Source organism: Barbus barbus, assembly GCF_936440315.1.
Source record: "Barbus barbus genome assembly, chromosome: 48".
In the NCBI taxonomy this organism is placed as follows: domain Eukaryota; kingdom Metazoa; phylum Chordata; class Actinopteri; order Cypriniformes; family Cyprinidae; genus Barbus; species Barbus barbus.
In genome coordinates this window covers 8,849,069-8,861,681 of record NC_136726.1, presented here as the reverse complement: position 1 = coordinate 8,861,681, position 12,613 = coordinate 8,849,069, and the positions used below count along the sequence as shown (strand labels likewise).

Below are 12,613 nucleotides of genomic sequence, written 5' to 3'. Positions count from 1 at the left end.
CTCCCATCCGGACAGTGCCTCCCTATACCTGCCTCTTCAGACTGCTATTACATAACTGCACAGTGCTGGGAAAGTACCATGTAACAAAAGGGAAACAACGGCTAGAGAGCAAGACGGATTTATTATAGCGCCATAAAATTCATTTTCGCTATTCAACATAATTTCCCCTTATTCTTTAATTGGCGACAAACATTAAAACTCAAGAACCAAACTTCACAGACCAGCGGTAATATTTACCTTTTCAAGTCCCGATTTTATATGCAATTTTGTTTCATAAACCAATAAAAAAGATGACAATTATGAATAGTATTACACATATTCGCCAGAGTGCACTCATACAAAACCCACTCTGAACCCCAGACTCCGACATTACAGATATCGAATGATTTTCCCTGCTCTGTTTATGGCAAAACTTGTTACATAACCAGCTTACATTCCACATTCACCATATCAGCCTCTAAATATACCCTTCAGCGCGACACACAACAACCTGAACAGACATTCAACGTTACTTTATGCAGTGTCGTGTCACTTGTTCACTTTTTGTCCGTTTACATTTTGCACTGAACTTGGATGAGTTGAATGGAGACACCGAAGGGGGAGTGACTAAAAAAACCTACTGTCTGTACTGTACAACACTCATATTTAGACAAATCTCAATTAAAATGAGATATTAAAGCATTGCATTGTATTTTATATATGCGAAATTAGTGTTTAAATGCGTCCAACTACTAGCATCCAAACAAGTGCAAAAATCAAGTAAAAGGCATGCTGACAACTAATGAATGAAATTGAAAAATATAACATTTAAAAAAAATGTATAATAATAAGCATATATCAAAATAAGAACATTACGTTACGCGTGTCGTGAATTTTATCATTTTAAAATAGCCTATAAGTTCGACTTGCGTGTAGCTAATACACATTTTAACATTCTGATATATGTATGTATGTATTATTTCACACCACTTTTAAATGCAGACATTAACTTTCATATTGTCAAATTTTGATTTATTTTAATAAACGCATCTGTTTATTTTTTAGTCTCCAGTGTCAGTGCTGTCATGTATCACACAACCATAGCAAGATCATTCGGTTATACGAGCACATCAACTCTAAAAGCATCCTAATTCCTATATATTTCACAAATGCCGTTTATTCCTATTCACCACGCGCTTTTCCAGTGAACCAAACGCGCTGGAATGATTTTGACTCGCCGCGCGCGCCATTTAAGTTAAAATGAATTCACTTTGAAGTTTTGCACATCAATACTACGGAGAACCAATGTCGTATCGATTCCAAAGAATCACTGTCTCTCACCTCTGTTGGTGCTGGAGCAGCTCTGCCGGCGCACCGGGGCTTGGTGCTCAGCTTTGCGCAGGGTCTCCAGGTTTACCGGGGTTTCCCTGACCGGGGTAACCGGCTCTGAGACGCCGTTGCCCGGGTCGCTCGCTGGATCTGGAGGGGACTCCATGTTGCGCTTTTTGGAGCTATTGCTGCTGGTGTATCACGACGCGCCGCGATGCGATTCAGAGCTCAGAGGTTTGCTGTAGCTATGTATTTTTCAAGCAGAAGTAAGAAATGTTGAACAGGCGAGTGTAGACAGAGGTGGGTGTGTAGGTTTGATTGTCCACTGGCAGCGCTAGAGAGAAGCTCCAGTGCAGCCGCTCAACAGGGACACACTGTCAATAGCCGATGAATGGATGCTTCATGTCTTTGCCCGTCTTCTAATGACACAGCCGCACATTTTCCACTTTAAAACACAGAATGCGTCATCTAGAAGGGCACAGACTGCTCGATATATAGCTATATCCTATGATATATGTTTTTAGAATCCCTGCATATTTAGTTTATGCTCTATAGTTCTATAGTTACTTGGTATAAGCAATTCATTCATTAAATTCATTATTCTTTAATAAGGGTTAAATAAAAATGTAAGATTTTTTTTAACAAGATTTCCCCAGATATAACCCATATGTGTTGACATGAAAACAGTGCACATTGGAAACTTTCATACCCTTCTTAGTCCACTTACTGTGCAAACAGTATCTTGCATCTAGTCACAAATGTAGCTCATGCACACTGACTGAATAAGTGTCGCTCTGGTTGTGTTTGTTTAATCAGTGTAAGAGCAGTAGATTAAGTTGGTCTGAGCTCTGACTTCAGCGGGTGATCAAAGCATCAGCACCCTTCGCCTAAGTTTTATAGCGGCATGTTAAGGACGTGTTTTGATACTAAACAATGCCAAACTTGAGGGGCCCTTATTAATTAAATATTTGGTTTGGTGTCGAAGCAGATGGCATTGTAAACAGCACGCCTGTCGTCGCATGTGATCAGCGCGGAAGAGCCACGCCCCCTCAGAGCCCCGCACGTGGACTTTGGCATGCTCTCGCAACTTGAATCATAAACTATAAACAAGTCAAGTTCACGTTTAGCTGAAAGGTCAAAACGGAACTAAAGGCTGCAACAGTTTGCAAGCAGAAAACTGTCATATGTGAAACAGCATTCCTGTTTAAAGAAATAAAAGCTTGCGGTCCAAAACACCTTACCATGGTTTTATTGTAGTAAAAGTGTAGTAGGCTATATGGTTTTTTGGCGTATTGGTTACATTTGTATAACCACAGTTTTACCACAAATAGCCTACTGTGGTTAAACTATGGATAGTGTAGCAAACCCGAGGTTACTTTAACCACATGAGATGAAATATTTCTCTTCGTGTTATTAAACAAATAAATTAGTCTGGAAACGGCATCAGACTTTGACCCCAATAGTAGACCTATTTAGACACTCGTGATGATGCCACATTAAATAAGTATGAATGTCTTTGAATATAATATGAAACTAAATTGTTAGGTTTCAAATTATAATAGAAGAAGTATTTGGAAACGTTTATGCGAAATGTTAGTGGAACATGTTAATTTGATGAACTGCACCTGCGTGAACTTGGAACTAACTTCATATATCCACTAAACATGACCAGTTGATTAAATGCCATTGCTGAAATGGCTCAGAAAAATGAAGTTAGTTCCTAGAAAAGCTCTAGTGTGAAGGTCTCATGCTGAAGTGTGTCTAGAACATTTTTGAAGCCATTTTGCAACATGTTTTGGTGAAAAACCCTTTCGTCCTATAAACCCCCGATGGTCCACTGAGGCAAAGTTGTTAGATGTCCAGACAATTTTGTTTGTTTCTTCATCCAAACAGATTTGGAGAAATTTAGTACCACATCACCAATGGATCCTCTGCAGTGAATGGGTGCCGTCAGAATGAAAGTCCAAACAGCTGATAGTAATCCACACCACTTCAGTCCACCAGTTAACATCTTAACATGATGCTAAATCTACATGTTTGTAAGAAACTAATTATTTTTATTTATTTTCACTTTAAACCATCGCTTTTGACCAAAATACCCATATTTAAAAGACCCACGACCAAAAACCTCATAATTGAGTCCATAATCCATATTATAAAAGGAATAGTTCCGGTCCTTGATTCTGATTGGTTAAGCCACGTTCGAAGCTATTGTAAATTACACTACAAACCTACACTTTTCTTTACTTTGTGTGTTGCTTGGCAACCACTTTGTCCCAACCACACCTGTTTCTGAGGAACTACATTGTTTGGTGGACGAATATGTTTTTATTAATCTCCGCTTCGCTTCGTGCCTAACAACGCCTCTTAGCTGTTATAAATTCACTGTAAAGCACGGCTTCTTGGGGCTTATTGCTTTAATAACACTTCCTTCAATGAAAAAAGTCCATACAGCATTGTCCTCTCACGTCAAAATCCACTAACTTAATTGTCTAGAACTGATTTAGTTTGTGAACAGTGCTTGCTCTGTGCATATTTCTCTCGTGGTTCAGACGGGACAACTTTTTCACAGAAGAAAGCAATTTTGTGGATAAAGTGCTTATTTGATGTTAAAAACGTCTTGGTGTTTATTACAAACATCCAGCTATTAATTTCACAAGACATTAACTGATAGACTGGAGTGGTGTGGATTATTGTGATGTTTGTATCAGCTGTTTGGACTCTCATTCTGACGGCACCCATTCACTGCAGAGGATGCATTTGTGAGCAAGTGGTGGAATAAATCTAATGAAGAAACAAACTCATCTACAACTTGGATGGCTTGAATGTGACTAAATTGTCAGCACATATTCATTTTTGGGTGAACTGTTCTTTAAGTGTCTTTGTTAAACCTAGAATGTGATGTTAAAGTTACATTTTGTACATCTACAAATTGTTCTGATAGGTTAAAATAACCCAACACTAATCTTCTGCTTATCAGCCTGTAATTACTGTGATTTCAGACCCATCACAACCATCCGAATATTCTGCACTATGAATCTTTGATGAATCTTTTTTTTTTAGATTTGATCAGCTGTTTCTGGCATGCCTCTCACAAGGTTTGGAGATGGTGTGTTTACACTGACGATGGCCTCTAGCCATGTTATATTCCAGCTTCAAACTGTACGGCAAGATCAAACTTCAAGCAATGGCAAGAGCCCCTGAACATTTGACTGTTTTCAGCCACCTCATTTTCACAATAAGGAATCGGCTTTGACATGCTACAGTAACATTTCTTTTTAAAATGGTTCATCTCAGGACGAAAACAATTGCTTGTTGTGCTTTTCTCCACATAATGGCAACGGTTGTTATTTCACTTAGGGAATGGATTCAGGGAGAATAAATAACAAAGAAAAAAGACAGCAAAAAGACAGTATAATCACATCCACTAAACAATGTAGAATTGCATAGCATAGAATTGCATAGCATAAGATATCTATCAAGCAACTTTTAATTAACTGCTTTGCTGAACAAGTTTGTGCTTTGTAATAAATGAGAATATAAAATGTAAATAAAATATCAAAATGATATAAAATGTATTTAAAATGTTATTTTACTTTACATATTGCATATATTAAAATTGTATTATGCATTAATGTGTTCTATGTTAAATCATTTTAAAATATTATGTAAAATAATTCAATAATATATAATTATATAATTTATGCTTTCAAAATAATAATAAAAATACTACGTAATTCTATAAATAATAATATAATTTCAAATGAAATTATATAGTATAAAGTCAATAGGCCACAATGTGTAATATATAATAAATGAAATTAATATAACATTTAAATGAAAAGTATTACATAATGTTATATAAAAATACAATAAACACACAGTTAGGTCCATATATATATTTAGACACAGGCACAATTTTTATTATTTAGCGGTTGACCAAAACATATTCAAGTTACAGTTATATAATGAATATGGGCTTAAATTCTGAGCTTTAATTTGAGGGTATTCTCATCAAAATTCGGGGAAAGTTTAAAGAATTACAGCTCTTTAATATGTACTTCCCCTCTTTTTAAAGGGACAATAAGTAATTGAACATTTGACTCAAAAGCTGTTTCATGGATAGGCGTGGGCTATTCCTTCATTATTTCTACATCAATTAAGCAGGTTAAAGGTCTGGTGTTGATTCAAAGTGTGCCATTTGCATTTGGAAGTTGTTGCTGTGAACCTACATCATGTGGTCAAAGAGCTCTCCATACAAGTTAAACAGGCACTTGTTAGGCTTCAAAAACCAAACAAATCCATGAGAGAGATATCAGGAACATTAGGAGTGGCCAAATCAGCAGTTTGGTACATTCTGAGAAAAAAAAAAGAACACACTAGTGAGCTCAGCAACATAAAAGGCTTGGACGTCCACAGAGGACAACAGTGGTGCTTCATAAAGGTAATACAAATGGACAATGACCAAAAACATACAGCGAAAGCAACCCAGGAGTTTTTGAATGTAAAAAGTGGAATATTCTGCAATGACCAAGTCAATCTCCTGATCTCAACCCGATTGAGCAGCATTTCACTCGCTGAAAATAAAACTAAAGGCAGAAAGACCCACAAACAAACAACAACTGAAGTCAGCTGCAGTAAAGGCCTGGCAAAGCATCACAAAGCAGGAAACCCAGTCTCTGGTGATGTCCATGAGTTCCAGACTTAAGGATTCTCAAAAAAATATTAAAAATGAACATTTTATTTATGATTATATTTATTTGTCCAATTACATTTGAGACCCTGGTTGTAATTCCTAAGCTTTTTATGTTTATATTTTTGTACAACCCCTTCATTGAAAAAATGATTTTTATTATTGTTTATTTTATTTTCAAGAAACAAGTAGATAGAATAGAAAAAAAGAAAGCTAGTGTTAGTTTTTCAAGAAAAGCTAGCAGTTATAGAATAAGTATGCAATTGATAGAGTGTGTCTGTGTGTGTGTGTGTGTGTGTGTGTGTGTGTGTGTTTTAAATAAAAAAAGAAGACAGACAGATAAAATAGAATTGTGCTAGAGTTAGAGGGTCGAATTATATTATATAGAATTATATAAAATTAGATATTACATATAAGTTGTGTACTTTGTTCTATTCAAAGTCATTTAAAAATAATATATAGTTGTACAAATAATTTTTATTTTTGCTTTTTATTACATTTGATATATTATTAATATAAATGTTATTTTAATATTATGTTTAATTTATTACATAGCACACATTTTGGCCTGTTGACCTTTCACACTATAATTTGAAATTCTATATAGTATTTTGTTGTTGTTGTTGGAAATTTATAGCCTCTCTTATGACCATTATTTATCTGCCCCTGACAAGTGATGATAAAGTGACTGTTATTTATTTATTTATTGTCAGTTATGGCTGATCTGTGTGGCCAGTCATTTGTTATTTGAAAATGAAAGTTTGTGTTTTAATCAACCAATCATTCTGAATTAGTTCGGCCTGAAGCTTTTGTTGTGCATCTGCCATCAGAATTGCATTATCCTTTTTTTCTGCTATTATTATTTCCCATTACTCGGCTACTATTATCTAATCTTTGTGTGTTTTTTTTCCTCAAAATCATCTCTACATACTCTGCTTGGCCTATTGACTTCAGGTCCCTTGATTTAAAAGCATTTTATGATGTCTGGGTGTTCCTCGCAATGATTGCTTACATGTTTTCTCATTTATTCTTTATAACAAGCCTGTCAGGCAAATAATGCCTCTCATTTCTCCTCATTTGAGAGATGATAGTCAGCTTAGCAGTGACGAAACATAACTCACAGCAGCGTTTCTGTGTGGAATTGCACTTCTATGGCATTAAAAGATGAAAATATGTTGGTCCAAACTCAAATAAGTCAATCTTACAATGGTTAAAAAAAAAAATATATATATTTATTTTTATTTTTTTACAGGAAAGTCAACTCTTTCATTTACACTATGTGATTTTTTTTATTTTTTTTTAAACAGGATATTAAATGAGAAAAAAATGGAAGTTTTTTATTTGTTTGGAGTGAAAATAATGGTTTTGTGGTTATCATATAACATTTCCAGAATTTATGATGATGATGTTGATGATGATGATTCTTCTTCTTCTTCTTAATAATTAAATATAATATTAAAATAATATTTATATAGGTTATAATAAAAATTCTATTATACAAAATGTTATATGAAATATTCATTGCTATTACCATTATTTATTATTTTAAATTACTTTACATAGAACATAATTTAAAATATATAATATGTAATATTATATAAATAATAATGTAAATAATATTGTATGTGTTTTATCTAACATTTTATGTAATATTTTTATTGTAAATGCCATATTAATTTATTATATATTACACAGTGTGACCTTATTTATTTATTAATTGTTAGTTAGTTAGTTTTTATGAATTTTAAATACTCTCTTACCATTATTGAAAAACAGAATATTAAAGGGGGGGGGGGGGGGGGCTTGGAATGGAAGTACGTTATTTGTATTGGTTTTGTGTTTATCAGAATTTATTATAAATATTATTATTATTATACTGAATTTACGGTATATAAGTATTTATCTTTTGTGATATTTATTGTTTTCACAACCACTTTCTCTGTTCTTGTTGCTGGCATGTTTCATAATACAGTAGCAGGATTCATAACACGTACTAATAAATTTGCAAGACTGTCAGACAAATCAAAACCCGTTTGCGCAAACATCATTGCCTTTAAGGTTGTGTAATTTGGTAGTTCTCCAAACCACATCTCCTCCACCTGGATAATTGGCCCTATTACGGCATTGGCTCAGTCACATTGGTTTCTACCTCTCGTGGTCTTTACAGAATTAGAAGCAGTGAAAAGAGAGGTGTTATGGAACACTGACAGAACAACATATTACATTTACATCGGCTAAAAACGGTGTCTGTCAGGATGGTCATTACAGATCCATTTTCCTCTTACTTCTTCATATGTTTTCCTTCCATTTGGGGAGATAATCTGCACCTTTGGCTTTTATCTTCAACAGACCATTTTCATTATCTTACAACAATGCGTATTGATTTTGGAGTGATTACGGCTCTCTCACGAATCTGAATTTGGAAATGTAATTTTGAATGAATTCTCACACTGTTGCGTTGGTGGAAGCGTATGAACTTGTTCTCTCTCATCTCGTAGTGACACTCCCTTTCTCTGAACATCCTCATTAACTGACTTCTAGTTAATGAGGGGCATACAAATTAAGCACCATAATGTCTCGACGGTTCACAGTGTTGTGTAAGGAAATGCTAATGTGGGTCAGGTTGTGTGTACTGTATATAGGACAGTTTTTTTAGTTTTATGACATTGTTTGTTTAGTAACGCTCGACGGGTACAGTTGTGCTTGTTCGATGAGTAAATCAAGCTGAAATACAGGTCAGAAATGTATACGCTTTGAAAATCGTCATACCTGTGCCGTATACATAGTATTCCTAAATAAATATTTATACAAAACTTGTTATGCTAGTTATGTACACCTATAATACAGAACGAAATATGACTTAAAATTTAAAATTTGCATGAAATAGTGGTTCGCAACCCATTTTACTTCTGCAGTGGGATGCACCTATAATTGAAATAGAATATTCAATGAAATAAATGAGTATTGAGAACACTGAGAACTGATTAGATCATGAAAAGTGGGCACTATATGTCTGGACCTTTATTTTGAAGTGTAGTTAATCTGGACCAGGTGAATGCACTCTGCTACATTTTGATGGCCGTCCCAATGAGAACTATGTGGGGGAGTTTTTGACTTACTGCCACCTTGCTCCACTAGGGCTTAGTTTGCATGACAACGATGTAGTCAAAAACAGAAAAGTTTTTCCTTTGCGTTTTTAAACAGTTTCACGTATACACGGCAACATTTTCAAAACATTTCACGTTTACACATATTCGTAAAAACAGCCAAAAACGCTGTATTACGTATGCCAGGCCAGTAGTTGGCACTGTCACCTTGTTAGTAATCAGTACCTGTAGGGAAGTGACGATTATATGATGTATGTGATGTGTCTTGACCTGTCTCGAGACAGACGAGACTGGCGTCCAGCCTGGTGGATCCGCCGTTGATGTTGGTGCGAGTGGCTGGCATCTCAAGCCCGGCATCTTCAGCATTCTCAAGCCCAGCAGGCACAGCGCTACCTGTCCCAGAGGTTGTTCCTTTGTTCACGGTGCTTTGTATGAAGGCAGCTGCCATCTTGGGTGTTTGGGCTGTACACACTTCACCCGAGATGGCGGCGACCATTACAGAATCTCTCTAGGTGGAAGCGACCGCTGCTGAAACTCCCAAGGACTAACTAACTTCTCTATGCTCTCTGTGACAGTTCCGTCTGTTTGGCCGTGGTGGGCTTCTGCTCAGCTGTGGAGGTCTCAAACTCCACCTGATCCGGAGTGGTGGTCTCCTGCCTTGTCTTCTCCATCTTGGGGGTCTTCAATGCTGCTTTGGTGGTCTCCAGCCCCATCTTGGCAGCCTGATCCGCCGGCTCTGCCATGGTCTTCAGCTCCGCCCTGGACGCCTGATCCGCTGGCTCTGCCCTGGTTTCCAGCTCCACCGGCTCTACCCTGGTCAACTGCTCCACCCTGGCCACCCGCTCTGCCTGCTCCACCCTGACTGCCTGATCCTTCGGCTCCTCCCTGGTTTCCAGCTTCGCCAGCTCCTCCCTGGTCACTTACTCCACCACAGTCTCCAGGCCCTCTTCCACTCCATGGGTCTGGACCGTTATACCTCCCCCTGTTCTGCCTCTGCTCCACCACCCTCCTGGAGTTTTTGTAGTGTGTTTTCTGTTTTGTTAACTTTTGTTCTGTTTTGTTAACTTTTTTTTATTTTGTTTTGTTTCTTAGCTTGGGGGCTATTTTACACGTTCCCTGTGTATTGTCTGGGCTTTTCTATTTAAGTGTTTCCTGTGCCATGTTTGTAATCAGTTTGTAGTCCATTAACTGGTTCCCCTTGATTAATCTCCCCACAGGTCTTGTTAAGCTTATTAGCCCTCTGTTTGTATATGCCCTTGTGTTTCACTTGTCCTTTGTCAGTTATTGTTTTCTGTATTGTTATTGTTCCCTTGTGCTTTTCTTGTTTTTGTTTTTGTTTGGTTTCATTTATTAAATACCCTGCGCCCAGATCCATGTCTCTGTCTGCCTTCTCTGCCTGCATATTACAATAACAGAGCCATTGGTGAGGGTTTGAAGGTTGCGTGCAGAGGACAAACGACTGCACACTCACTTGCAAATAAAACTACTTTAATTAAATAATATTGAATTGAATCAAAATTTATTTAATCCAATTAAATAAAGTAGTTTTATCTGCAAGTGAGTGTGTGGTCCTATGTCCTCTCCATGCAACTTTGGTGTCTCCTGACTCCTCGTATGATGTGCGTGTGCTGGTTTATCTCATTAAGGAAGAGGGTTTGAATGTTAGCACCATTAAAAAGTTAATTAGTATTGTTAGAATCTGTTGTTTTTCAACTACTACCCAACTACTCAGTGTTAACTAAAATTTTAACTATTAAAAATCAGTATGTTAAAGGACTAGTTCGCCCCAAAAATTATAATTTGCTGAAAATGTACTCACCATCATCGGAGAAAGCAATATTATGAATCGAGTACTTGTATTTTAGCTGGAAAAAAAATTTGAAATTAAAAACGTCTTAATAATGGATTTGTTTCTTACAAACACAGCTTTTGACTTCACAAGACGTTAATTGATGGACTAGAATCACATAGATTACTTGTGATGTTTTTATCAGCTGATTTGACTCTCAGTCTGACGGCACCCATTCACTGCAGAGGATAAGTGAGTACATTTTCAGCAAGTTTTCATACCTGGGTCAACTATTCCTTAAATTGAAATAAAGTGGAAATAATAAATAAATATTAGATTAAAAACCTAAAATAAATAAACAAATAAACTTAAAATTAGAAAGTTGAAGTACTAAAATTAAAAATAAATTAAAGCTAAATATTTTTAATGAAAAAAAAGTACTCATCATTTTTAGCTTTTTCCGTGTTATAGAAACCAAACAACAATCACCTAATCACTTTGGAGCCATAGGAAATGACATAATGATTGGGTGCTAACTGGCACCACAGCAACTTGTTTAGTCCCAACAATTTATGTTTCTAGCTTAAAATTTTATTTTCCTATTGTTTATTTAGAATTTTTTTACTTGAAGAAATATGCTTTTTTGGTCCAAATGGTGTAGTTACAGCATCTACCAGCAGAGGCTAATGCAGCCTCAAGCTAAACCTTGACCTTTTGGTTTAAGAGATGGAACGATTTATTAATTACGAAGAACATTATTTTTCTTTGGAATAACGTGCACTGATGAATTGTGCATAATAAGAGCAAGAAAGTTTTGGCCAGTTATGATTTAATGTTGACTTTAAATTAAGCGATTTGGTTTTGAAAGAATCAACAATCGAAAACCATTTACGGAAGAAACCTCAATTAATTCAAGAACTGTTTATACTGCCATTCTTATGTAAAATTCTTTCAACCTTCCTTTGGAAGCAGAGTTTATACAGGCTTCCAAACATTTGGTCCCATCCTCAGCCCATAAACAAAATAATGAGGAAATATGACTTTGAATTCCTCTCAATCATCCCTCTTTTCTGGAGGTTTATACAAATCCAAACAGTCCAGGGAGGGATTCAGAAAAAGAAGAACTAGTGACTTTCTTTTACAATATTGCACACTTTTCGCAACAAACACAATTGAGTGTAATTCTCCAAAAATGCCCAGCTTTGTCCTGCTGCTTTATGTTTCCACATGCTGTTAGCAGTAAGACCACAAGAATCTCAACAGCTCAAACTTCTCAATATTTTACTATAAACTGAAGCGGGTTACAGAAGAGGTTGTGAAGATCTTGAGATGCCTGTGGTCTGCTCGGCCTTTGAGAAGTAAATTAAAAGGGAATTGACTGCAAAACGTTGAGAAAGCATTTTAAAATGACCATGATGTTGTCTGAATATAACGGTTTGGCTTGTAAGTAAACTAATATTGAAACAAATTGTTTGTGCCAGAATGATTTGAACACGAGATTACAATGAACAGAAGATAGAGAAATAAAAAACTACAAATATTACTTAACTTAAACAACAACAACAACAGCTACTGTTCTGGTTAGCATGTTGTTAAGCAAACAACATAATACTTTAGTAAGAGTTATTACAAGTTTTTGGTTAATACATTCCCTTTTTTCCAAATAAAAGAAACTAATTTGATTATTTTGCAATACTTAGTATTTGAATGAAATAA

General features: G+C 35.9%; 1 protein-coding gene across 1 annotated transcript in view; it reads right to left on the bottom strand.

Annotated features, from left to right (window-relative positions):
- The window catches only part of roraa (RAR-related orphan receptor A, paralog a), a 303,658-nt gene extending 302,028 nt beyond the window's left edge, over positions 1-1,630 (bottom strand). Inside the window, exon 1 of the mRNA XM_079412252.1 lies at positions 1,321-1,630. Coding sequence (XP_079268378.1) covers positions 1,321-1,474 — 154 coding nt within the window. The 5' untranslated portion in view covers positions 1,475-1,630. The remainder of the gene's footprint in view (positions 1-1,320) is intronic.
- Between the last annotated feature and the right edge of the window lie 10,983 nt (positions 1,631-12,613).